The sequence below is a fragment of the Botrytis sinoallii genome (assembly GCF_014898435.1).
Source record: "Botrytis sinoallii strain Bc 23 chromosome Unknown BSIN_021, whole genome shotgun sequence".
Classification (NCBI taxonomy): Eukaryota; Fungi; Ascomycota; class Leotiomycetes; order Helotiales; family Sclerotiniaceae; genus Botrytis; species Botrytis sinoallii.
The window spans coordinates 431420-458936 of record NW_024066048.1 but is presented as its reverse complement, the minus strand read 5'-3'; the positions used below and the strand labels follow the sequence as shown (position 1 = coordinate 458936).

General features: G+C 37.9%; 8 protein-coding genes across 8 annotated transcripts; 3 read left to right on the top strand and 5 right to left on the bottom strand.

Annotated features, from left to right (window-relative positions):
* Positions 1-1184: 1184 nt before the first annotated feature.
* EAF02_009705 (uncharacterized protein) lies at positions 1185-3102 on the bottom strand (the record flags this gene model as incomplete). Its single annotated transcript, XM_038905753.1, has 2 exons — positions 1185-2439; positions 2516-3102. The coding sequence occupies 2 exons, from the start codon at positions 3100-3102 to the stop codon at positions 1185-1187; spliced, it is 1842 nt and encodes a 613-aa protein (XP_038754493.1).
* Positions 3103-4176: 1074 nt separating this feature from the next.
* Positions 4177-5734, bottom strand: EAF02_009704 (uncharacterized protein). Its single transcript, XM_038905752.1, has 3 exons — positions 5312-5734; positions 4960-5244; positions 4177-4869 (listed from the first exon to the last, which is right to left on the bottom strand). Exons 1-3 carry the CDS (start codon positions 5468-5470, stop codon positions 4387-4389), a joined length of 927 nt encoding a protein of 308 aa, XP_038754492.1. The 5' UTR covers positions 5471-5734; the 3' UTR covers positions 4177-4386.
* Positions 5735-6652: 918 nt separating this feature from the next.
* On the bottom strand, positions 6653-8547 carry EAF02_009703 (uncharacterized protein; the record flags this gene model as incomplete). Its single annotated transcript, XM_038905751.1, has 3 exons — positions 6653-6938; positions 6989-8219; positions 8334-8547. 3 exons carry the CDS (start codon positions 8545-8547, stop codon positions 6653-6655), a joined length of 1731 nt encoding a protein of 576 aa, XP_038754491.1.
* A 575-nt stretch (positions 8548-9122) lies between these two features.
* On the bottom strand, positions 9123-9548 carry EAF02_009702 (uncharacterized protein; the record flags this gene model as incomplete). The annotated part of the gene is made up of 1 exon (XM_038905750.1): positions 9123-9548. One exon carries the CDS (start codon positions 9546-9548, stop codon positions 9123-9125), a length of 426 nt encoding a protein of 141 aa, XP_038754490.1.
* Positions 9549-10546: 998 nt separating this feature from the next.
* On the top strand, positions 10547-12338 carry EAF02_009701 (uncharacterized protein; the record flags this gene model as incomplete). Its single annotated transcript, XM_038905749.1, has 2 exons — positions 10547-11072; positions 11107-12338. 2 exons carry the CDS (start codon positions 10547-10549, stop codon positions 12336-12338), a joined length of 1758 nt encoding a protein of 585 aa, XP_038754489.1.
* Positions 12339-19851: 7513 nt separating this feature from the next.
* On the top strand, positions 19852-21925 carry EAF02_009700 (uncharacterized protein; the record flags this gene model as incomplete). The annotated part of the gene is made up of 5 exons (XM_038905748.1): positions 19852-19855; positions 19922-20070; positions 20122-20372; positions 20420-20515; positions 20566-21925. 5 exons carry the CDS (start codon positions 19852-19854, stop codon positions 21923-21925), a joined length of 1860 nt encoding a protein of 619 aa, XP_038754488.1.
* Positions 21926-22455: 530 nt separating this feature from the next.
* EAF02_009699 (uncharacterized protein) lies at positions 22456-25784 on the top strand (the record flags this gene model as incomplete). Its single annotated transcript, XM_038905747.1, has 5 exons — positions 22456-22511; positions 22569-22792; positions 22854-23291; positions 23536-25404; positions 25582-25784. The coding sequence occupies 5 exons, from the start codon at positions 22456-22458 to the stop codon at positions 25782-25784; spliced, it is 2790 nt and encodes a 929-aa protein (XP_038754487.1).
* A 699-nt stretch (positions 25785-26483) lies between these two features.
* EAF02_009698 (uncharacterized protein) lies at positions 26484-27080 on the bottom strand (the record flags this gene model as incomplete). The annotated part of the gene is made up of 1 exon (XM_038905746.1): positions 26484-27080. The coding sequence occupies one exon, from the start codon at positions 27078-27080 to the stop codon at positions 26484-26486; it is 597 nt and encodes a 198-aa protein (XP_038754486.1).
* Between the last annotated feature and the right edge of the window lie 437 nt (positions 27081-27517).

The following is a 27517-nucleotide window of genomic DNA, read 5'->3' as shown; positions in this document are numbered from 1 at the left end:
GTGTTTCTTGATCCCGGTGCCGACTGGAACATGGCCTGCATTTGGGAATATATATATTACTATGATAGGTGAATTAATGCCTATAAAGTTCCAAGATTTGTTTTATTTCTGTGTCCTTCTTCTTTTAGAATCGGTGACTAGAATGGAAATTCTTCTTGAACTTGATTCATACAGAATATTCTCGACCATGAAATTATCTCAATCTTTTATGGTTTGTAGTTTAACGTGTTTTATCATCGAGTGGATCATATCACCGAATGGATCACTCAATTTACATACAAAATTCGTCTGTGCGTAACCGTGCACTTTATTTATTTATCAATAGAATTTTTTAAAAATTTAATATATGAAATCTAATTAAAAGTGTACTATGAAAATCTAATTTTTTTTTGAACATTCAAAACACTATAAGAATTATTATAGAAATAGTTTTTTTGTAACGAAAATCGTGACATTTTCGAATTTTGTCGAATTTAATAAAGATGTTTATATTAAAACTAAATTTCTAAAAAGCTAAATTATTATCATTATTTTAAATCTTTCAATTTTCAGAAATAATGATTGGTTATTAAAATAAGAATATTTAAAATAGTTGATTTTGGTGTATTTTCAAATGATCCATTCGATGATATGATCCACTCGGTGATAAAACACGTTATATATTATATGTTATTTTATATGCTATATATTATTCCTAAATCTTTACTTTTTTTCTAAGTAATCACTTCTATATTAAGTTCTGGATTCTAGTCCTATTATCTTATCTCATTTATACTACAGGTATCTATTTATATTTATATATGTCTTTTTATATACGATTTAATAATTTTACTACTTGAGATATAGTTATAGTTCTAATTATCATTCTGATTATGATTAAGATCAGGATTGAGGTGACAGTTAGTATTAGGAGTAGTGATATTGATTTATTAGTAGTATTTGGAATTTATTGAGGACTTAAGATTTTGGGTTACTTGGGGTTGTTTGTATATGTGACATGTGACATGTGTACGTGTATATTTTTATAAGGAATGGAAATAAAAACTGCTAGCTACCTAGTCTGAGACTTGAATAAGGAAATAAGTTAACGAAAAAAGAAATCAGTACTTGAATAGTTTCATATCACAGGTATATGCCATTACAATCCAACCCTATCCCCCAGAATGCCAAATCCCAGAACCCAATCACCAATCCTCAGACATATTTTCCAATCTCCTTCCCCCCACCTCGTCAAAAATCTCCCTTGCGATATTCCCTCCCACCATCCTCCCCGCATTCCATGCCCCCTCTACTAAATCTCCCAATACCCTCTCTATTCCCCGCGTTGTCCAGATATGATCTCCAAGTTTCAGAGATCCTTTTTCTTTTGCATTGGAGGGAAAGGTTTTGATGAGTGGGTATGCGTGTGGAATCTCTTGCTGGTTCCAATTGTCGAGTTTTGTTGTGTTGGGGAGATGGAGGATGTTAGAGAAGAATGTGGAGGATATGGGATGGGATGAGAGGAGGCGGTGGAGATATTTTGGTGGACTTGGGGGTTGGGGAGAATGGGAATTGAAATCTGGTGATTGGGAAGAAGGGAAAATGGTGCGGAGGAGAGAAAGTTCGATAAGAGAGTTGAAAGGGGAAGTGGAGGGTTGGTGAGAATCGAGGATAGGGAGGAGTTGTGCGGGTAGAGGGGATGGGGCATTATGAAGGGTAGAAGTGAGGAGTGAGGAAGTGGTGAAGAATGTGATATATAAGGGTAGGTATTCGATATCCTGGGTATCATCGTCGAGAGGGTAGAGTGATTTACCATCCTGTGTTTCTCCTAGGAGTTCCGTGTAGTTAAATGGTGCGGCGATGATGATTTTATCAAATTCTCCAGAGACTAGAGCGTCCTCGTGGTGTTCTGCGTTTTCCCATCTTATCACCCACTTTGTACGATTCTCCATGACTTCTTCCCAGCGAGCTTGTGTGACTTTTACACCGAGGTGTAGTTTTGCTTTGTTCTCTCTCAATGATCTCTCCATTGCCATTTGAAAGAACCCGTAATTTACAGGCTTCGGAGATCTTGATTCTTCTCGCTCAAGTGCAATACTTAATGTTAGATCACTTATCTGCTCAATCGACTGTCCGGTATGACGCCGAACTTGCGGAGCTAGTATATCTCGTATATAGTCTCCTTCAACTCCATTTCTTCTCAATATTTCGGTTGCGGGGAGGCTAAAGGGGGTGTATCCAATTTTGTTGGAAATTATGTATGTCAAATCTCTGATAGAGGATACCCCTGTAGTGTTGAGTTTAGGGAGGAAAGTATGGACGGATTTCATGGTTCCCGTTGGGATTCTTGGGGCCTGCCAAACAGAATGTCCATACTTGATGAAAAGATAGATGTAATGCTTCCAAGGAGTGGTAGCATAAGGTCGGTATGTTCCGGTAACGATATTGTTTGTGTTGAAACTGCGAATGTCAGTTGTAAATTCATTATTTGAACATATTTGAACATATTTGAAATAGCAAAGCAATGCAAACTTACTATCCAACTTTTCCCATCCCAAGATTTTCGCTTTCAATAGCCATATCTTTTTCTTTCTGTACGTCTTCCAGCTCGCCAATAATACTTAATAGCTTTCCATCAAGCGTTCCGCTCGCAACATCTTCAACCTCAAGCTCCATGCCAGTTGTATCCTCAACCACCATCCTGCCGCCTACTCTTGTCTTTTCATCAAAAACAATAATCTCCACTTGCACATCAACATTTGGGTCTTTCAAATCCTGACTAAATCGTGAAATCCCATCTCTCACACCTTGAACCACACCAATCCCCGCGGGTCCAGCACCAATAATTCCAACCTTAAGATTCACGACTTTCGCTGCTGATTTCCCATTCCGAATGATAGATAAAGGCAATATTACTGAACCGAGAATCATAAATGCAGTCAGGAACGCCCCGATGACAGTGAGCAATTTTTTGTATAATTTCCTGCTCTTCCTGTTATCCACATCTCCCGATTCTGAAAGATAGTCCTCAGTCACTATTGGAAGAAGAGGTGATGATTCCGAGTATGAGTATTTCGGAGGACTTTCAGGCGAATATGGTGGTGGTGGGCCAGCCTTATGCATCTTGATTGACATATTTGCTTGATATCAACACATTCGCTAATTATTGAAAGAATTACGTCGAGATTGCAATGTCGAGGTTTTAATCCATCATATAGAGCTGAAAATCACAGCCTGAATCTTGATACATGAAGTGAGGTGATGGTCATCAAATTCATTGCGCCTCCGTGTGACGGTCGCAATGCGGCCGCCTGCATAGAACAGGGTATAAATATCTAATAGGATTGGACGCCGCCACGGGTTGCTATCTTGATAGGCTTTTTGTGATGCAGTTATTGTCGCATGTAAGGCATACTTACAGGGTGATTATCATTTGAATGGTCGTTCATTAATCGGATATTTTTCAGGCGGCAAACGAGCTCAAAAATCATCGATGTTGTGAATAGGGATCGTGATCAACTCAACATCCTCCGAAATCAACGTGAAAATGTGCGTCCCATTCCAAAACTCTCTAATAACTCCATCCCCAGTATACCTCCTTACTCCCTAAATTCCATCGATTCCACAGCCCAGTCTACTTTCCAATCTTCATCAATCCCCCTCGTTCGGCCAAAAAATGCTGAATCCCACCACCATGATGAGAAAGATATAAAACGCGCCCACCAACGAGATTACAAATATCGACATCCAGGTAGCTGCTCTAAACCTCGATGCATCGTCCGATCTAACAACTGGAGTTTGATAAGGACGAGGTTCAGTCGGTAGATGGAGATGTAGAAGAGGTGTTCTTTCTGTATACGAGGGCGGACGGGATGTATATGGTGGAGGAGGATCGTTCATTTTGATATTGATCTGGTATATCTCTCTCGATTTGAGCTTGAAGCGTAGAATGAAGGAGTGGGAAATAGTTCAATAGATATAATAACAATAAGGCCTGTAAGATTTTCTCATGATGGTTAACAGCATGACATTCGTATTCGCTTGTGCGATGTGATTGGCTCTCTGTTTGGAGATCTGACAGTCGTGTTCCTAAACTATGGATGTTAGTAGGGTAGGGGTGGCTGATGAAAATGCGGGGTAGAACATAGCCAAATCAGATGGCATTTGAGTAGCGAATGAGATTCAATTTTGGAAAGACGAGGATAAAACATGGTTCATGATTGTCATCGAGCGAAGATCTATTGTATTGCTCGCCAATACTAAACTTTCACTCTTCTCCCCATTAAAGGAGGGATCTTGCTTCGCTTAACCTCCTTATTCTTGACGCTGAAATTTAAATTGACATTCCACCGAATCATTTCTTAACACTTCTTTTCTTACAATTATCACTCCGCTAAATTCCTGGAACTAATCCTTCAACCCAGCTAGTCCCTTTCCACCATTGATGGGCAGAATAGAGATCCAACTAGTCTGCAACGCCTTCTTCTCCGCAATCTCCTTGCTATACCCCTCCATTTCCTCAACATCCCAATTGACTCCCACCATCCCCCCTCTTAAATAGTCTGCTCTCTCTTGAGCAAGATACAATGCTAACATACCGGTCAAATCAGCATGATCGATTGCATATGGTTTGAATTGTTCCGACACCATGTCAGTCAGTACAATTCCTGGCATCGTGGTGAAAACACGGAGCGAAGGATATTCGAGGTGAAGATGTTCGGATAAACGTTGTTCGGCAAGTTTAGAGATACTGTATGCGGATCCACGAGCTCCTGTGAGAGCAGCGATTCCGGAGGACACGTTAATAATCGTGCCAGTCGGCGACTTAGGGGAAGGTTGGGATCGGATGAAGTGGTGGGTCATATGATAAAGACCTTTAAGATTAATTTCCTAGTTTTCGTCAAATATTAGTTTCGTTTTTCCCAACTATCTCATATCAATTCGTTGAGATGGACATTGACATTGATGTGAAAAACTCACCAATACCTTCCACCAAGCACTTGGTTCCGCCTCTCCAATCATACCTCTTGACATATATCCAGCGTTATTCAATAGAACATCAGCATGTCTACCAAATTCCTTCTGTACTGTCTCATAAAGATTCTTAACATCTTCTTCATTCGCAATATCGACTTTCACACTAAGAAACTTGGTTTCTGGACTAATTGGCTGAAGTTTCTCGATAAGAGAGTCTATAGGCGGAACTCGACGAGCTGCGAGTACAATACCGGATGCATGAGCTTCGGCCCAAACTTTTGCCGCTGCCTAATTTGAGATAATGTTAGAATGGAGAATCTAGATTGTAAGATAAATGGTATGGGACACTACTTACAGCTCCAATACCAGCACTAGCTCCCGTGATAATAATAATTTTACCAGATTGGTTGTTCGCTGGATTTTTAGAATCGATAGCCCAATAAGGATCACGATGAATAGACTTAGTGATAGCGAAAGGCGTAGTATACGCATCAGGATCTATTGTTCCACTCATTTTCGATTTTGGTATGTGTTTGGACAAAGGAAGATAAGCAAGTAGATCAAGTGTCTGAATTCCGTGCAAGAGCCGGAGTTTTGTTGTGCAATTGATGTGGTGTGCTGGAATATGAATTCTCCAGAAGAGGGGAAGTTTTGTTCTTTGTAACGGAGCTGAGTTAAATGCAATTGGGTTTGAATATGAAAGTAGATATCAAAAGAAATGGAAACGAAGGAATCTGTCAAGTATTATATAGACTCGCACCCATAGATCCAAGAATCTACATTATTAATCCAACCTCTGAATCTACACCAATTACCAACTCAGCAATATCAGCAATCAATCCATCTTTCATGCATGTAATTAAGCAACTGCCGAATTCTTATAAATCAACATAACGACGTCGGGCCTGATTCTCATATCCTCGGCTGCCACTGATCACTGATCAATCAACATTCAGTACCACAATCTAAACTGGAGAATAATCAGATCAAAGAGGATGGAAATCCACACTTGAGAGTTCATGAAACGTGTCGAAAATGTATATTGATCCACTACACTCGATTCACAGCGTCTATCCAAAACCTTAAATTTCAATGCTTCCGCAGAAACACCCGTCGGGATAAAGTCATGTGACCGGGCTTGCGCTAACACCTCGGCAGTGCAATACATTGGCTTCGTAGTCTTATTGGCTTCTAGACCCGCAAGTAATGTTATAGTGTGAATCATGGAAATATATTGACTTCATCATCTCGATTTTCAAGGTTTTGATAATGAAAGGTAGCCCACATCAAGGGTGGTCAGAAAATAGGGTAGTTGACTTATGAGGTGATATTGATATTCAGCATTGGCAATCACGCTTTGAAATCAAACCTCTTCTGATTTGCTATACCAATGACTGTAATAGGTTTAGTCTAACTAGCACCGCGTAACAAAGGGGAATTGACCTGGATTTCAGCGTAACACTATTTGTAATCGTTTACTCCGAATTTGGTGAACCTTGTCTCGAGCGAATTGATCAGATTGCAATCTATGGGAAGGAGGGTATGAAGGTAAAAGGTTCTCTCGAACTCATCAAATATAGCATATGTGATATCGGTTATCTACGATATATGCGCATTATCATAACTCCATGAGGCCCAGCCCAGCCCAACCCAGAACCATTGAACGCTGGATACTTTTTGTGCAACCACATATAATCTAATCATCCTCCTCAACATTCTCCTCAATTACATCATGCTCTCCATCATCCTCAAAACTACCAGCTGGCACTTGGTACAATCTCAAGATTGGCTTGTTAGGATCTTTGACAAGTACGTACTTGCCCTCTTCACGCTTCAAGCACATATCAACAATGGTACGGACAATACCCCATCCATTGGATAGGGACAAGTTCATTTGCGAAGCAAAATCACGTGGCTTCCAGCCAATAACGCCGAGAACTACATGACGATCGTTGAGTTTTGGGTTGGCACGGGAAACGAATCTATCAAAGGTTAGTGTGAAATAGTGACCACAGGCGTAATAAATACATACCCGAGTTTCATGACATCAGCCTTAGCGATGATACTTTGAACTGTCCATCTTGCAAGCTTGCAACTGTTGTTCTTCATTTCAGTTGCAACAACAGCACCACGTTGACTGACCAACTTCGTCCTCCAGTCCAATGCACCTCCACTTCCTTGTGCCTTGGAATCGAATTCGTTGAGAGCCTTGACAGTCAAGAATTGATCTTCTCCACTGATGGCGTTCTTTGAAACAGCATCGAGCTCGGTTCTTACAACCAAGTGAACTGGATCTTCGTCGTTCAAAGAAAGATCAAATTTACGGTATTTGTATGCCTTACTGGCAGGTGGGTCGGTTTCTTCGGCGGAGTTATAGAATGGGTTCTCGTTCTCCATTTCTACCTTCTGGCTGTCGCTCTCCTTCATGACTTGATTTGCGAAGTTGTGGTTGATGTATGTAGCTTCCTCAGCCAAAGCACTTGGCTGGTTAATAGCGTCCTTGCTACCTTCTGAAGCATCCATTGGAGCGTCAGCAGCATTCTCATTAACGGTAACCATATCGAGTGTAGCATTGTCTCTCTTGTCGAGGAACACTTTGTTGCCTTGTCGAACGATAACGATGTCCCAAGGATAAACTGAACGAGGGGAGCACATAAGCATGGAAAGAATGCTGTCTGTTGCGAAAATTGTGGCCTCATCCTTCTCGGCGAGTTCTTGAATGACGGGATCTGAAGATGTGGTAACGTTGTATGAAGCGCGGTCGACCACGTTAAGCTTTCTCTCGGCAGCCTTGACAGGTTGCTTGTCGAATGATCGATCGTAGTAGTAAAGGAAACCATAACTGTCAATATCTTCTCCATCATCGGTATCAAGATTGAGCTTGGCCAGACGGTTGAAATCAATCTCCTCCAACATTTTCCAGTCAGGCTTAATGTTAACAGAGGCATCACGGTTTCTTTGTGGCTTGTCGTAATCTTTCCAGCCAAACTTTCTTCCACCTCGAGCACCACCTCTTCCACCGCGGGTATCATAACTGTTGTAGCCTTGTTGCCCGCCTCGTCCTCCAACTCTCTGGAATTGACCTCTACCACCACGGGTATCACCTCTTCCGCCACGTTGTCCACGTCCTCGAGCGAGTCCTCCACGTCCAAAGCGGGTCTTGGTAGAATCGCGAGTGTTGCTGACAACGGAGAAGGTAGATTCGTCCTCGGCGAGTTGAACTGCGAATAATGAGGAGGTTCCAGCGCCGTAAACTTGTTGATCTGATGCACAAAAATATATTAGCACAAAGAAATCATATCAAACCTAACTTTCTCCAGTGCACGTAAAAGAAATCGCAAATAAATAGCAAATGAATCTCGAGGTAAAAATCGCACCTCTGTAGTTTCGGTTATACTGCTGTCTTCCACCTCTGCCATCTCTTCCATCTTTTCCTTCGGCGGTCCAATCTGCCATGCGACCTAATTTATCGCCTTTAGAGTATGGGGCGTAAGGAACGCCATTTAATGTGGTTTCTGATGTGGTCGATGGTCCCCATGAGTCCTCTGATGGGAGCGCAGAGATGATATCTGAGAGTGAAATAGGTGCCATGATTGCGGCGGAAGATTGACGTTGAGATATGCGGGAAGGGAGGAAACGTTCAAACCTCCAACAATGAATTCGTTGAATATTTCGATTTGTGGAGGAAAATCTTAGCGGGGCAAAAGTTCGCGATAGCAAATGGTGCCTTGAATTTAAGTCCAAAATCTGTGTTTACCTTACACGTGACGGCCTGGTGAAAAAAGACTCTCGTTTGATCTGGTCGGAGCCCCTTTCTTACTTGGAACTCTTCAATACTTCTATCAAACTCGATATGATATGATATAAAATTTCAATCACAATGTTGACTGTTTACATGTTCTTCAATCTCTGAAATCAAAATCCAAATCAGAAAATCATGCACAGGGAAGACATTCTGAATTTTTCATCTAATAACTTTCATACCTTTGAATTTCGGATACTGTAATGTGCATCAGGTACATGTTCATAGAATTCAATCAAGTTGAATGATTATTCTTCATCTACTGTTCACTTGCAAACCACATCAAGGTAATGAAAGGTGTCATGGGTCAAATGCTCCCATGCGTTTCAATCAGCCTATCCATTTTCTCATGGCTAATATCTAGCTATTGAGAAGGTCTCATCGTGGCTTCTGAAACCTCAAGACCCACGACCTTAAGACTTCCTGGCCCTTGAAACTTTTGCTGATCTTCCACCAATATTTTCCCGGAAACCGGATCCAACATCACCTTCTCAAAAGCCTTAAATGCTTCCTCATCTTCAAAAATCATCTCACTGTATACATCGTAATCGATATCCTGATGGTTCGTGCCATAATACACACTGGCTGGATAGTTCGAGTTTGATGTGTCGGAGGATGAAGCATCGCATGCAGTGCGGATAACGTAGTTACGGGTGTGGCTTTTGGGGAAGTAGGAGCCTTGTAGGGAGACGAGCAGAGGTAGATGAATAGTTTCGTAGTAGGTTTTGAATTCGGCAGGGGTAAGGCCTGGTTTGCGGGTTTGGAAGGCACTCAGTATTAAGGGAGGCATACTGGAGATCAGTTAGTAAATTTGTTTGATTGGTCTCGCTTCAATGTCTTGGAGACTCAGAGTTACATGGCAATTACCTTGTGATATATGGGATTCAAGGTACTTGTGATTTATCAGCCCAAGAGCAGAAGTTGTATGTTTGTAAAGTCTAGAAGTCGTAGAAATCAATCCTAAGTTTCAGTGTTCATTGAAATTGAAGGGTACTTTCATGAAGACATATTAATGGTCTTTGTCTAGAGGCACCAGCGGGCAATTAGCCAACAGTTTGATCTCACTGCATATATTCAATATCTGACTAGGATTAATTAGTGGAGAATGATAAGTACTAGTACTTTTTCTGCTGTAGCCACTTGGTATCATTTAGTCCTTTGGCCTGATCAGAAAGCTATTCATGTTGTGATGGACCAAATGATGAAGGAAAGCTACCAACTAGATGATTAGGGAGGTAGCTTTCACTACAGATTATCCCTAGCAAATGTGGGTTCTTTAGACTTGGGACTTTGGTTGCAAATAACTAGGTATATAAGCAGGTACGATTTGATAAATCAAATCCATAACAAACTCCAAGATCAAGGACTGAATAAAAAGCAACAATTCATTTCAGATGACAGGACTACTATCATCAATAAGAAAGGCCTTGTGTGAACACTGCCAAAACCTGGTGAAGCTTCAACATACTTTGCTGAGTAACTTGTGTACCAAGAGAGTGCAAATACTAACAGGAACTCAATCGTTTCATCTAGGGGTGTAAGAATAATAATATTCTTTGATGTTTGTGTTGTTTTGTTCGAAATGGTCTTCCATTAAGTTCAGAGTTCCTAATAGTTCCAGCCTCAGGCTACATCCTAGGCTGGGTGGTCGGAGCGTCTGTCTGCCATACCATCAATGATTCTAGGAAAGGCTGAATCCAAAATCCTATTTCAGTCTCTCACATCACTTCTTAAGACCTACAGATTTACGATCAAAGAAAATGCACAAGATACATACTTACGATTACAATGGCTCACACATCAAGAGAAAACGTAGAGATCTTGGTTCACACATCGGCACCAAGTCGAGGCCAAGATGATACTAGATACCGGGCATTTGCAAGAGCCTATTTAAATTTCGAATCAGCAAAAAGCCTACAATTACAGGACGATCCTCAAGACGATACTGGAAATGCGGAAGAACGAGAGAGTCTGATTGAAGGGACGCAATATTTGACGCAGGAATACGATGAAAATGCATCTTATTGTCCACCAACCCAAGAACCAGAGACGAATCCGGGGGCATACCGTGAAATCCCTGAGGAGGAATTATCTGACCTGATGTATTCGCCGCAACTGTCTTTTCGAAGTGTTTTGGATAATCGAAATTCTCCAATGTTTCGCACTCGAAGCAGGACTTTGATGAGTTTGCAAGTACAGTCTGGAAGCGAAACACTGGAGCAAAGTCGTCTTGAATTTGGAACAAGTTCTGGAGACAAAACGCCATGGCGGGATCAATTCATGGATTCATTGCCAGCTCCAAAAAGAGAATCTAGTGTAATCGAGGATTCCATGCTCGAGAATGATAGAATACTTGCTCAATTTTCATCCCGAGGAGGATTCGGAGCTACATCAACAACAAGAGGAGAGCACACAAGACAGTGCTGACGCGAATGAGATATCACAGTTTACGGATGAGAGTAGCTTGAATCTTGAGGTGCCACTAGCAATACCATTCACTAGCTCTCAGAATAGTGACGCTCATCCCAATTCTGACACTGCCATTTCGCTACCATCCCGTCGTTTGCAAACGATTTCTCCTCCATGTCGACAGCATAAGGTTGGTTATCAGCATGTGAACGCACTTCCAATTGCGACTTCTGGTGCAGATGATCTCGATATGATAGATTTTGACAGCTTCAATAATGCGCAGGCTTCAGGGCAGGCTGCGAATACTTCAAGTCGACGTGCAAGTCAAGCTACAGAAATGGAAGAGGTAGCAGAGTTCACGCATGAAGAAATGAATCCGGCTGAAGTTTCAAAGAAAGGATCAACATCTAATACACCTGAGATTCCAGAATCATCTAGCTCGCTGCCCAAACATGTGCACGGCAAGCGTCAGCGACTCGATTTTCCATCGTCATTGGACAAGAGTCCCAAGAGGTTGAAATTGGTGATATCAGATACCACGGCTGAAACGTCGTCAGCGTCTCTTCCCGCACCTCAAAGACCTCCCACATCTACAGCTCCCGAGGCACCAAAAGCTTCTGGTATTCCGAGCTCCGTTCTTTCAAGCTCCGTTCCTCCGATGTCGAGCTTGCCATCTGCAGCATCCCTAGCAACATGCAAAATTCCATCTTTTACGCCCCCCACTTCTGTTGGTGAGTTTAAGGAGACAGATATTCTCACGCCTTCATTGAAAAAGATCAAAGCAAACCGCGGTAATTTTAATGGATTGCAAAAGAAACATTTTAATCCTACTTTCCAGACTCGGCCCTGTCGCCCTTTGGAGCGCGGATATTGGCTTATTCACGCAGAAGATCTCGGGGATCTTCTCAAGAAAAGGCTTTGGTCCTACCTTCTTCGGGTCATTCCGAAAGGTGATTTAGGATGGGGCATATCAGCTGAACGTACTAATGATTGGAATACTGTAAGGGTTTATTGTTGGGGTGGGGTTGTCAAAGAAATTTACCTCATGCTTTTTTGTGCTAGTGAAAATAAGCTGAAATACGGGGATGCGTGCTGGAAAGACGCTGACGGAGAAATCGTGATCTTGATGCCCAAAGAGATCAAGATCTCAAGTTTCAGTTCAGAGAACTAAGTATAGGATCTCCTATAAGTTTGATGACCTTGTCGTTACTTCTACCCCTCGCCTTTGGATATGCCCAGGGACTCGAGATGGCAATACTATTCAGAGTAAAATATACCGATATGGCCGATCATCAGTTGAATTCCTCATGAGACTTGCCCACGTGAACGTATTGATCTCCATGAATTCACGAACTGAATTTTGGCATGTTTGATGGATCTTCCTTGCTTATGACTTTGAGGTCCATCGGAAGACATCCGGTGTATAATCTAACCCAAAAGAGATAGGCGAGAAACCACTACTAGACGACTGATATCTTATCGCTGTGCATACTAACTATTATTATGTTGCAGGTGATGTTTTTCTGGGGATTTAGAGCAATTTTAACCTCTGAAGGACGGAAAATTACCCCAGAAATTTCACTAATTCACGTCATCGTTCAACTTAGTTCTTCTAGTCTCAACTCAAAGTCACAACAGCACACTGGAATTCTGTGGCCCCCCATTAGCTCTACTGCCACTGGTATTTCATTATTCGGCCTATTCTTACATCACTGAAAGCTATGAAGTGCGTCCAATATGTATTTTACACACTTTTGGTGAAGCCTCTCACAATGAAATATATGTTTTGTCGTGGGAGGCTGAGCAGCCTTAGAGTAGGCAAACACATTATTTCGCAGCGAATCGCACATACACATGTTCTTGCGCCTTGCCATGAAGTGAAGAAAGCCTAGCCGCAAATACAAGGGCGCCGTACATCAAAACTTAACATTCGAAGGCATTGCTACGGAGCACTTTGATTGGCCTTACACATCTTTCCATGGCATGGTTCATGGCTCACATTGGCTCTTGGCATTTAGTGGATCAATGAGCTACAGTAACTAACTATTCTAATTCTTCTATGGATGGATAGCTTCTAAACTCACTCCAGAAGCCTCCTGGTGCATTCAATGAGTGTGGGGAAAGGAAACGAAACAAATCGTTGACGTATGACCTCTGAACTTACATATATATAGAGCGCTCCTTCAATCATTCTAGTAAGCATCAACCTTCTATTAATCTCTTGTCATAAGTAACATTCGCCAAGGGATATATGATCGATTTCATTCACTACAATCAGCTTCTGTCACCAAGCTATTAAGACAAATACAGGGCACCTAAATATTTTGTTCAAAATCCTCAAGCAAATATAGAAACGTACCAATGCCAAAACCTGCAAATAGTTATCAACAAAATGCAGGTTAATATACGAGAACTGTCTGCCTCGAATGAAATCCTGACGGCATTTTATATCGAGCGGAGCCACGCGACTTCTACGATGTCTTAAATTATAAGTTTAATGAACCACTAACTTTTACATCCAACATTTTAATGAACGATATCAATTGGCAGAATACAACCCGCCAGCAGAAATCTTATCTGGGATTGAAGGTTTCAATGGCTCCAGATGGGGTATTCCACAACTCTCTACACTAATTATAAGTAGTCTGCGTAGAAAACCCAGTAGGTGGGACCCCATTCACTGGTAATGATTCCAATGAGTGGGTAATATATCTCATTGGGTACTCAATGGGTGGGTAGGATTTCTAAAAACCCATCCTATTATCTATGGGTAATCCAAAATATTATGGGTAACCCAAAATACCATGGGTAATTCAAAATACTATGGATAACCCAAATACTATGGGTAACCTAATGGGTAATAGGTAATTTAATGGGTAATAAGTAATTTAATGGGTAATAGATAGTAATTAGGATTATAAAGTGTATTATTCAAGATTAATAGAAAGATTAATAGAATATTCTTCAATTCTCAATTCGGATAATTATTTATATCTATTAAGTATATTATAAAACCTTCTTTGACTCCTTTTTTTATTGAATCTATTAATTATAATCTTATTATCTTTAATTCGTTACCTTTTCGAATTATAGCTTGATAAATCAGATTATATAGCTTAATCTTTTATAGTAATCTGTAAATCATTATAATTATTAAATCTTCGTTTTCTAATCTTTTATTTATTTGATTTGATATATCTTGCTTGATTTTATAATCATTTTGAAAAAGATATTATGATATCCTGATTAATAGTATATTTCTTTGTAGTTAACGATATTTTCGAAACTTTTTTTGTATTATATGTATAACATTCATATCCGATTCTTTGTTGTTAATATAATTCTTTTGGTTCTAATTATCAAATTGTTTAATCTTAAAATTAATTTTATCTTGTAAATTCACAATTTCGATTTCGATTTCCTTTTTAGTTAAAGTTATAGATTCTTTAGCAATTTGTATAATATTCTGGGATATATAATAGTCTCTATCTTTATTTGAAATCTCCTTTTGTAATTTCTATTAATAATAAAAAAGGAAAATATTATTACAAATAGTTTCTGAAATAAATTGTTTATATCGATATAAATATAAATCCCTAGTATAACTAAATATTCGTTTTATACCAATTTCTACTATTAGAATATAAAGGAAATCCTTAGCTATTCTAGCTAAACCTGGATAATTATATTCTTTTACTTTTTAATAAGAAAGAATAGTTATATCAGAAGAGATTAATAAAATATTAGAGATATAATTAATAGAAAGATTAATAGAAAGACTTACGAAAGTATAATCAAAAATCTATTTCATCTATAACAATTTCTTGAGATTTATATTATTTAGAAATATTTTAATAAAATTATTCCAAAATAATTACTAGATTATTCTTATTTGAATTTTGCAAAGCTTGAAGTTAATAATTCTAGATAGTATATATTATTGATATTCGGTTTCCCAAAATCAACGAAATTATACTTCGAATTTAGCTTACCAATCCTGATTTTGATAATTCAATCAATAAGAATTTGAATTGAAAGTAGTTGCCTTCGAAGCTGAATATAATAAAGCTTCTATTATATAAATACTATTAAGATTATTATATATATTATTATAATATTTATTCAATTTTCTTTTTACTTTATTAATAGCTTTTATTAGTTTTTCAATCTATAAATATTTCATCTTTTTTTTAATTAAACAATAACGATTTCAATTAAATGCTTATATAAATTATCATAAATATCTAATGTATATAGCAAAATAGTTTCTTTTATTCTATCTATATGTATAGTATAGAAATTGAATGGACAAATAAAATCAATAAAATATCCAATTTGTTTTTATTCTATTTCTAATAAAGAAAATATTCTTGTATCAAAATAATCCTGGCAGTATTTATCAATTGCATTTCAAAGACATACTGCATGTATTAATATATAACAAGTCGAATCCTATCAAATTGAAACATTTATCAAAAAATTAATTGGCCTTCTTAACTCCATCTGATTATTTCTGATAAGTTTTTATTGAATATTCAGAAATCTTAATCGTTGTTATGTATTAGAATTCAAGAGTATAGCTAGTTTTCGAATTTAGATAAGGATTAATAAAAAGATTAATAAAGAAATCAAATTATTTATCTTAGCGAGAATAAAAGGAATAGTATTATTTTCCAATAAACGAATTCTTTCTAAATTGCTTGTTTCTGTATTATTATTCCAATCTCAAATAAATGTTTTATTAGTTGGAGTCAAATAAATTGATCCAAAAAGTGCTTTTAAAGTAAGTTGAATAATATATGCTAAATAAAGTATATGCTGAATGTGTTTATCCAGAAATCGATTTCTATTAAATGCTTTCTTAAAGTGTTGATTGATTTTTTCTATTATTTTAGAATTATTAGATGTATTATCAATAATAATTGAAATAATCTGATTAATAATATCGAATTTATCAATAACATTTTTTACAATTTTAGCTAAAGCTTATCCTGAATAAATATTTATTAAGCTTTTGAATCCAATAAGTTTTTTAATTAATTTTTAATCTTTGGAGATATAATAAATCAAAATTTCAAGAAAAAATAATCTATTTGTATTAAACCAAATATCTAAAGATAGAATAACCTTATTTCCTTTTATCATTCTCGAAAGCAATATATTCTTTTCAAGATTTTCGATTTGGATTATTAATTGTTTTCGAAGTATATATATAAAGAGAAAAGAGAATCCAGGATTTTGTATTTAAATAAGTTATTACTATTTTTTATTTTCAATAGCTCGAAAAAATACTCGTAAAAAAATAATTATTCATAGAAGTTGATTATAAAATGCTTCTTCTATAAATTGGTTTTGATAAATCTATTGGAAAAAGAATTAGCTTTCTATTAATATTTTATTAATTGTTTACTATCTACTCTTACAATAGGATATTTATTTAATCCTTTTTGATATCTATTTTGAAAAGCTGCTTTTCGATATATATTACTTTGAAAATATTTAGATAATATATTAATACCAATATTTTTAATTCTAGGATAATTCAGTTCTCTATTATATTAACAATATATTAAAATTAGCTTTCTGATTCTCTTATTCATAGTCTGATTATATTTAATCCAATATATTGATTTATGAGTAATTGAATTCTAATAAATCTTTTTTATTAAATTAGTTGAGTTATTAATCTGATTATTAAATTATTAAGTAATTTTCTATTATTCAATAAAATCCTGATAAACTTCTTATATCTATTTAAAAAACCTTTTATTTTTTCTATATAATTCAAAAAACAATTCATAAGGAGACGAAAAACGAAAAAAATCGAATAGCTTAGAATTAAAAGCATTTGAAAGATAACTGGAAGATATAATGAAATTATCCAAATAGATTTCAATATCTAATAGATTTTGAAAGATAAAATCTATTTTTACAAGAATAAGAGTATTAAGTAGAAAATTAATAGAAAACTTAGTAGAAAAGTATATAATAGAACTTCAATTTGATTATTCTATACTAAAATACTAGTTTTAATTATAGAAACTCTCAATAAGCTTTTGATTGGCTTGAATATCAAATAACATTTGCAAATTTGTATTTGCAAGTAAAACCAATTATTAAAGATCCCACAATTTCTAATCGATCTTCTTATTATAAATCAATTCTCCTTATATTAATATATTGCTTCGATTATTCTCTAAAATGAAAAATCCTATATTATTGATCTCTTTAATAGATTCTCTGGTTACTAAATACAGAATTAAAAAAATTAATCTAATTATTCATTTCAGAATCATTTATGAGATAAGTTATATATGTCTTTAGAATACTTTCTTAGAACTATAAAGAAAGTTATAGGTAATTTCTATATTAAGTTTTTCTAATAAGGGATTAATGAATTAATTAAAAGATTAATAGAAAGATTAATGGAAATAGTAATATTATACTCTATAGCTTTCTTATATTCCTTTCTCAAATCACAAAGTTTATTAAATAAGCTAACTAATTAGATTTTGAAATAAGGTTCAAGAATAGGAATATAAATTTACAACTAAAATTTGTATGTATTCTTTATCAACTTGTTTTGTTTCTTTTGTAATTGATAATAAAGAAAAAAGTGGTTAACAAATTAATCAATTTATTATAAGATCAATACAAAGAAAAATTCTTATCTTAATCCTTTTTAGATTTCTTATTAGTTAAAGATAGAAAAGGTCTTTACAATATCCTCCGATTTTCTGGGATTTTTTGACAATATCTTTTCAGCACTTCTCTAAGTTTTTTATTAATATTGAAGTAGCAAATACTTATATTTCTAATAAGATCAGTTTCTATTAATCTTTCTATTAATCATATAATATTATTTATCTCTAAAGGATTATAGATATTATAAATCAAAAATGCTTTTCTTTTTCAAACTCCTTATCATCCTTTCCTTTTCGATTATATTCTTAATTAAAAGCTTTATTATTTTTTTATAAATTCTTATATACTCTATTATACTCTTTTTATATTCAATATCCTCCTATACACTATTATTATCATCTACAATAGCAAATTACCCACCATAATCTCCCCAGTCTAAAAATATAACAATATTTTTCTAATCATTACCTTTCATTACTCTATTAATCAAATTAATAGAAAAATTAATTGAATAAAGATTAATATACATATTGTTTGTATTGAGTTTTTGTATCACAATCAATCAACATCTAGCGCTGAGTATTATCGGAAGCGTTAATATATTTTTGTATTATCTTCAATTTCTTTTTTATATAGATAATAGCATTCTAATCTCTTGCTTTGGCCTTTTCAATTTTTTTTACGAATAGGGTCATTTTCTAAAGTTTTATTCCTCTTATGCACTTTGATTGTATTAGGATTTTACGATAAGTCCTTTGATGCTTTTCGCTTTCTAAATATTATAAAGATTTCGGATTAATAGAAAGATTAGAAGAATGAAAGGTATTTGATTGCAAAAAAGGATTCTGTAATAAGAAATCGAAGAATGTTGTTTATAGAATAATAGAAAAATTAAAGAAAGATGAGAATTGGAAAATAGTAGTATAATAGTGGAATTTCGAAGTTTTTGTTTTTTTTGTTTTCAAAGCAACAATCTAAGTTTTAAGGTATTTACACGAAATATTATATAATACAAACGACCTCTTTTTCAATTTCATTTCTTTATTATTATAATAATAATATACTATTTAGAAGATGTTATCAAGTATATTAAGTGATTTCATTCTATTAATTTATCTACTAATTCAATAGAATGCCAAGCACTCAGAGTCGTCGATCACTTCCAAATAAAACAACAAAAAATATTACACAAAGAAAACCTGTTTTAAGAAAGTTTCTAAAAAAGTATATCGCTTTAAGCCAGATAGTAAGTTGATTAATAGAAATATTAATAGAATAATATACTAAGCCTAATTTCAGTAATTATATTATATAAAATTAGAAGATATCAAAAGACACCGAGTTATTGATCTGAAAGCTTTTCTTTTAAATATTTTGGTTCAAGAAATCATTTAGGGAATTTAACTCTAAGAGTTTTGTTAATAATCAACTACATTATAACTCCTACAAAAACTACTAAAATATATTAGTTAGAAAGTTTGAATATAGTTTAATCTAATTTCTTAATATCTTATTAAGTTTTATAATAATCATTTAATTTCTATAAAACAAATTTTATAGTAATTTATCTAAAAACAAATTACAATTCAATAAAAGGATATGCTTCTGATTCGGGTTATGTATAAATATTTTAGAATATTATCTCTGATAATTATTATATAATACAGATTAACTTGATTATTTCGAGTACTTTTACAAATTCATAAATATATTTTCTTTTAAAAGAATTACTGAATACTATAAATACAATAAAACACTTTTCCAACTCTATAATAGAAATATAATCAAAATATAATATGAAAAAGGTAATTAATAGAAATATTAATAGAATTCTTTATATATATCATATTGATACTTAATAGATCCTGGCTTTGGATTACCCATAATATTTTGAATTACCCATTGGGTTTTGGGTTACCCATAATATTTTGAATTACCCATTAAGTTCTTGGCAATCTATTGAAGTCTTAGTAACCCATTGGATAATCTATGGGTGGGATATCTATTTATACTATTATCTACCCAATTCATAGGTCCTGATGGGTGGGACGTGAGATCGAAAACCCGACCCATGGGGCCCCATTTTACAGCCTAATTACAGATCTTTAGATGAAGCTGTGTCGCGCAAAAAGCTGGGACTTCTCGAAGCTGCATCTCAATCAAAAAAGAAGACCAGTATATCAACCCCCAGCAAGAATTCTCAAGCATCCAGTTCATCCAATGTCACTGTAGCAGGTCCATCAAGACCAAAACTTCAAGTGAGTAACTTACTTTATTATATTGAGCATGTTATTGATTGGAATATGTAGATAATTGCAAGAGACAAAGACACCTCAAGTATTGAGGAAAAGCAACCGTCTCGAGTAAACAGTCAATTATCAAAAGAGACTAGCACTACGTCTGATTCTGGGTATATTTCTGGTGCTGAGAGATATCATTCAGAGTCGATTTCAAGCCTTCCTCGTCAGGGATATAGCAAATTGCCCCTCCTTTCTAGGTTTATTAAGATGCTTAAGAAGAGACAACATAAGGGCAAATCTGTAGTTGCGGAGCCTGTCAGGTATGAACCTCGGAAACAGAAAGAAATCTTGCTGACCGATCAAATAGAGAATGTGTCTCATGTTTGGATGATTTTCCAGTGAACGACATGGTTCATGTGCAGTGTCACGACTATTGCAAAGATTGTTTCGAAAGACTAGTCATGTAAGTTGTTTCTAAGACACGCATCAGGGATTATCTAACACACAATACAGTACTGCCATGGAAACAGAGCCGATGTGGCCGGTTAAGTGCTGTCTCAACGATATACTACATAAGACCATTGTAAAAAATATCAAACCAAACCTGGCAAAAGAATTTCAACTGAAGGTTTACGAGCGGGAGATCGCTGCAGGAGACCGGATCTATTGTATTAAGCCAAGATGTGAAAGGTGGATTCACAACAATTGGATCGACAAAGGTCGCAAATGCGCATCTTGTCCTGCTTGCGAAACAAAGGTGTGTATCACTTGCAGAGGTTCATGGCATGCAAATATGGAGTGTCCTCAGGACAAAGATCTTCAAGCTACAGTCAATTTAGCAGATGATAGAGGGTGGAAGCAATGTTATAATTGCAAGGTTTTCATCGAACTTAACAAAGGCTGTAGGCATATAAAATGCCATTGTAAAGCCGAATGGTGTTACGTGTGTTCTGCCCAATGGAAGACCTGTGGATGTACAGAACTCGAACTTACCAAGTTAATGCAAAACTTGCAACTAAGACAAGAAGCTGCTGCTCTAGAAACGCAGTTGCAGGAAAGAAGAACCAGGCAAGAAGAAAAACGAATTAGGAAAGCGGCAGAAGAAGAACGGATTGCTATTCAAATGGTCGAGGATTTCGAACGACGAGAGGCCGAAGAATTAGGAAGAGAAGCCGAACGTGATTTTCAACTAGAAGAAGCCATTCGGCGTCGCCGAGAGGATAAAAGAGTTGCAAAAATAGCTTCCAACTTCATCAAAATAAGAGAGCATCTAAATGTGTTACATCGTTCACAAAAATCACGTCTTACAACTCGCTCGCAGGAGGAATTTCAAATGTTACAAGAACGAGAAAATGGGTTCTACAAGCTACAAAAACGTCATTTAAGCCAATATGACCAGTTAGAGAGGGAATACAAAACAGAATACTCGAAACAAGAGTTTCAGCTCCAAAATGAATACGATCAACTTCGGAAAGAGGATATCCGTGCTGTGAAGGAAAATACGGAAAAGCTCGAAGCGTTCTGGAAAGACAGACCGTATGCTGCATACCATATTCGAGCTGCGAAAGATTCATACGAGAAAATTTTTATTGCAGCATTCAGAAGCTGGGACCTTGACAGGGATATTGCTCTAAAAGAGTGCACTAAGAATTTCGAGTCAAAGAGGTTATCTCTGGGGAGGTATCAAGGTTTGGAGGATGCCGAATTCAAGCAGAGAATGGGAGATGAGTGGAGAGAGTGGGCAAGAAATAAGGTCGCCGAAGTCCGATGGTTTGACGCTGTTATTGCTGAGAGAGAAAATATGTTACAGACTCTAGAGAATGAGCAGTATACAATGGCCACAGCAGAGTCTGAAAGAGGCAGAGCATTTTAGGCTTTATAACTATTTGTACGATGTAGGTATGACTTCGATATCGACATTGTCATATATCATTAGCTGTGCGGGGTGATAGAAGTTTGTCCTATTGTTCCGTCACACATTTGTGTCTGGAACATACATTTCGGAGACCACCACGTGATACCATGGCTTAGCAACATGGCTTTGGAGCCAATGAGGGAAGTTTTGGGGGGTTTATATCTGGTATTGAAGATCTGCTGGCCAGGAACTAGTTCGGTGTCGGAGATTAATTTCTCTTTGCATATGTTCTTGATTTATATATATCGATCCTCGTGGAGAGATCGGGCGAAGTTACAAGAGTGCATCACAGAAGATCTTTAAGTCATAATGAGGAAATTTGTATTTGTGATTTGGTGACCTTTTGTGAGAGATCGTGTGTGTTATGGGAGAATATATATGACTACCATACCCATTGAACTAGTATGTGATAAGAGCAACTTTCTTTTCTTTTCTATCTCTCTTTTCTTCTCTTAATTGACCATCTCAAGCTTACCAGATAAGCCAGGATGGTTCAGACATTCGTTTCCTTATTTTCTCTATTCGTATGTGTCAACTCTGCATTGTAAGTTTTCCTTCTGCAAATCAACTGAACAAAGTAGCTAATACAGTAACATTTTAGAATTCCCGCTTCATTACTCAACCGCGATGATCCTAGCCCAGTAATAGCTCCAGCGCCATCAATCCCATCATGTGCAATTCCATGCATTGCATCAGCAGTAGCCGCAGAAACGAGTTGTGGTGCCGCGGATCTAGCATGTCAGTGTGATCCTGACAATGCTAGTTTGATCCAAGGAGTAGCAACAAGCTGCGTACTTCAGGCTTGTGGAATCCAGGAAGCTCTTCGTTAGTATCCCTCTTTTTTACAAAATGAATGAAATGGAAAGCCCAGACTAAGACTGTACAGAGGTGCTGGATGATGCTAATGCAGAATGTTCTTCTGTGCTTGCGGCTGGAAATGCTGGTGCGGCTCCTTCCTCGGCAGCCCCTTCAGCAATACCATCTGCAGCCCCAAGTTTGGCTCCAGCTAGCACATCGGCAGCTCCATCATCTGTTCCCACTACTACTCCTATTGATTCTAGTCCTCCATCTGCAGTTCCATCATCAACTGCGGGCTCTGTTCCTTCGGCTGTTCCCTCCTCAGTACCAAATGCGTCACCAAATGCCACATTTGTTATCCCTGCTTGTGCGGATAGTTGCATTCAAAATGCTGTTGGATCCACCTCTTGTGGACTCACGAATGTTATTTGTCAATGCGAGAAAATTAATGCAGAGACTATTCAGGCTGCTACTGTTTATTGCATAACCGCCAATTGTGGAGATGATGGGGATTATATTGCTATTGGTAGGTCCTTCCTTATTTTCTTTTAGTATTGTTGTGTTACTTTTCAGTTGGCAGAAAAAGTTATGGAGGTGATGCTTGGATATCCCATGAAATGATCTACACATGTTGAAAGAGGTTTGAATATTCAATTCCACATTCGATGATAAGATTTCTGATGCCTTTACTCAACACTATCAACTAGCGAAGAAGATATTTTGGGTTGCTTCAAGCAAAGTACAGTTTCAGAAAGCTAACTTTTGTGTAGAAATCAATAGATTACAAGTTGACAATTGTACCGCATTGTTGAATCCTTATAATTCATCATCATCAATCACGGGCTCAGTAACAGCCAATGGACCAACACAAATAAGTCTTACCGGCAACCCATCTGGTATATCTACAGCATTACCTCCTTGCGGGCCACCTATTCCAGCTTCTTCAGCAGCACCCACGGGTTCAAGTCCAAGTCAATCGGATCCTTCTGATCCAGGAGATCCTACTTCTCCCATAAATCCAGGTGGAAGCTTTCCTACGGACCCACCAGGTAGTTTTGGAAGTGGTCCATCATATTACGGATATCCAACACAATCGAACCCGATTGATCCTCCCGGATCTCCAACATCGGGTGCTGGAGATCCATCGGGAACTGTATCCAGCACTCCGACTGATCCCGGATCAGCTTCTTCAACTAATATAAGTGCAGCCCCGTCGGGCGGATCTGGATCTGCACCCACTGATCCTGGTTCTCCAACGAGTGGTGGATCTTTCCCTTCAGGGGCTGGTTCTAGCACACCTACGGATCCAGTGTCAGCATCTTCGACTAATGTCAGTGCAGATCCATCGGGGATTACATCTAGCACGCCAGCTGATCCAGGATCAGCTTCTTCAACTGCTTTAAGCATAGACCCATCAGGGGGTTCCGGATCTGTACCTACTGATCCAAGCTCCCCAACAAGTGGTGGTTCTTTCCCATCAGACGGTTCAACTCCCGTAGACCCAGGATCAGCTTCTTCAACCAACGCAAGTGTAGACCCATCTGGGACTTCTGGATCATCATCAACTATCCCAGGTTCATTCCCTTCTGGCAGTTCTTCAACCCCCATAGATCCATCAGGAGGTACAGATCCTTCTGGAGTAGCTTCTACTACGTACCCTTCCGACCCATCTGGAGCTTCGAGCACGCTTCCTGGTGGAAATGGTAGTGGTCCAAGTTATGGATATGGATATGGTACTTATTATCCCTCTAGTATACCCACACCTACTGGAAATGGAGGTGATTCAAGTGATCCATCGGGAAGTGGTGGTGCTTCGATATCTTCTTCAGCTACGGGGGCGGTTTCTTCGAGTAGTCAGTCGATTGGAGCGCCTAGCACTTCTGGAGGGGATTCCTCGAGTCCGAGTACAACCGGTGGAGATCCTTCATCACCAACTACTTCTGTTGGAGATCCTTCCTCACCAACTACTTCTGGTGGAGATCCATCTTCTCCAAGCACAACCGGTGGAGATCCTTCCTCCCCAAGTACAACCAACAACGATCCATCTTCGCCTACAACCTCAAGTGGGCTAAACAATTCATCCAGCTTCCCCTCTGGAACCGATCCCTCTTCTTCTTTACCCTCCAGCTCAAACAACCCCCCTCCGCCACCACCTCCACCAGCCAGCGGAGGCTACTATGGTTACAACCCCGTTTCAGCGCCATCATCACCCTCATTCACATCGCCCTCCACCCCAGCTATCCCAACATCCCCAAGCGATCCCAACTCCCCCTCCTTCCGCCTCTCACTCCTTCCCTCCCGCTACTCTCTCCTCACATACATCATGCGCGTATACTTCAACCTCTCTCCCCCCTCACCCTTCATATCCTCCCGGGGCCTCACAACCAATTCTCGTACCTCCGCATGTATATTTTCCATCTCATCATCCGGCCTACTTTCCTGTTCCGGTTCCTCATCTTCTAACTCTCATTCTCATCCCGGAACTTCCGATAACATCACCCCCGATGCAAAAACGAGATATTTCGGAGATGAATTCGCACGTGTGTGGGACTCTGGGTATACGGTTTTACAGACTAGGAATAAGTTGAGGGATATGCAGGGTAAGGATTTAAATGGGACGTTGGTGGTGGATTCCACGAGTGAGTATCCGTATGGGAGTTTGTTGAAGTTGAGAAATGGGAGTTTATTGGGAATGGTATGTTGCTTTATTTCCTTCTCAATTCATTCTGATCGATTTTCGCATCTTCGATTCTTTCTTTTTTTCTTTCTAATGATGAGTAATAATATATACACAAACACTAACCCCCCAAATCCAGATAACCAAGCCCGTTTCTGCGCTCAAACATCATCTTCGGTTCCTTCAACCTATGGATCCGTAAACCCAGATACATCACAAAGCCAAACTGATGCGTTTTTGGAAGGAACTCCAGTTCGTGCGTATATTAACGGAACGCAGGGATTGCCTGCAGATTGTCAAGAGGTGAAATTAGTGATTGAATGGGTTGATGGGGGTGCTTAGGGTTGGATTGAGATGGGATGGAGGGAGAAGGGAGGAGACAATGGGGAAAGGGTATACATGGAAAGATATATGGATGGACATTCATTTGAGAGATTTATTTTCCTGATTTTCATTTGTGGATGGAGGATCTAGCGTGGTTGTTGTTTGAGTGGAAATTCGAGGTTAGCGGTTGAATTAAGTGTATTGGTGGATAACTGAATAGTAACCTTAATGCGGTAGTGTCGTGAACTATGTACGAATGTTTCACGATACGAACTCTAGCCATCTTAATGTGATCTGCCTGAAATTCTTAAACAAAATACTATCATTGAATAGATTCTACACTTAAACGCGTATCTATCAACGCTGAGAAGGCGTCAAAACCCATCCAGTCAAATAATGGAATAACAATCAAAATAGAATTACGCCCAACACCATCCGTTTTTTATCCCCAATTTCCAAAATTATGCTATCCTATCCTGTGCTACACCATGGTATATCACTTTTCCTTGTCCTTGTCCTACCAATGCATCCAACCAACCAATCCTTTTGTATGCCCCGTCTTAGTCCCGCCGTGCCATGCTATGCCGTACCCAACCCCTATACCATATCCCATCATGCCATTCCTCACCATATATACAAGTATCTCAAAGTCATGTTATGTATGTGCAATCTCCCCTCATCTGATGTTACAAGAGGAGATAATGTAATATCGAATATTCACATTGAATCGAAGCCTCCCTTTTTTGGTCTCTTTCTTTCCTTTCTTCTCTTTCCTCTAGCATTTCTCGTATTGTGTTTCACGATACCATTTTTCTTATCGTTGGAATCAGGTCGCAATCGCTTTCTGACCATCACTTTTCGTATTTCAGTCGTGCGTCGCATAACCCATGAATTCTTTTCCTTGTCGAAAAATGGCTCTTGCATTGTAGTGATGGTGATCATTAGGATGATTTTCGTGCAGCCTTTCGGGGAGACGAATGTTTTGATGATTTTAGTTCTTTGGGTTGACACTAGACCTTTTGTAGTGGTAGATGTATTTGATACTACTGCGGCGCTGGAAGCGGGGTTTCTGGTTGGAAGACGTGTTATGGGGTTGTGGGTTCTTGTGCTTGTTATTGGTAATGGAAGGAGAGGTTGTTGGAGGATAGTGAAAATGCTGGGGGGAGTTGGTGGGATAGAGTTATTGTTATTTGATGCATTGTTTGTATATATTGCTGGAGGAATGGAGATATTAGATGCTGGATCTGAAGTGGATGAAGAAAAGTTGGTAGAAGAAGAAGAGTAGGAAATATTGGACGGCTTGATGGGCTTCATATTTTTAATTTGCGTCGTCTATACAAGAAACTACTCATCAATTTACTCGCCAACTTTGTGGGTACTGTTCAAGCGAACAGTAAAGAATATTATGTGGATGATAAATTCAAAGCTGTGGAGAGTGCAATCGAATTGCTATGAGTTGAGTGTTTGAGTTTGGATGATCGTAATATAATTTTTGAAATGGTAGCTTATATGCAAGTCATGCTCAGCCTTACCCGCTTTGCAACACGCATCCAACAAGGCTTTCGTAAGAAGCGCTATGAAATTTTCACACCAATTAAGGCATAGTAGCAAAAAAGACCTGAGTACAATATTTGCTCACACAAAACTTGTCCTCGGGGAGGGGAGATACTCGACCATCGATGACCGTAAGAGAGACCACAAGCGCGGTATGAGGCGGCTGTAGTACGCTGAAAAGCATGGGCTTGTGCCTA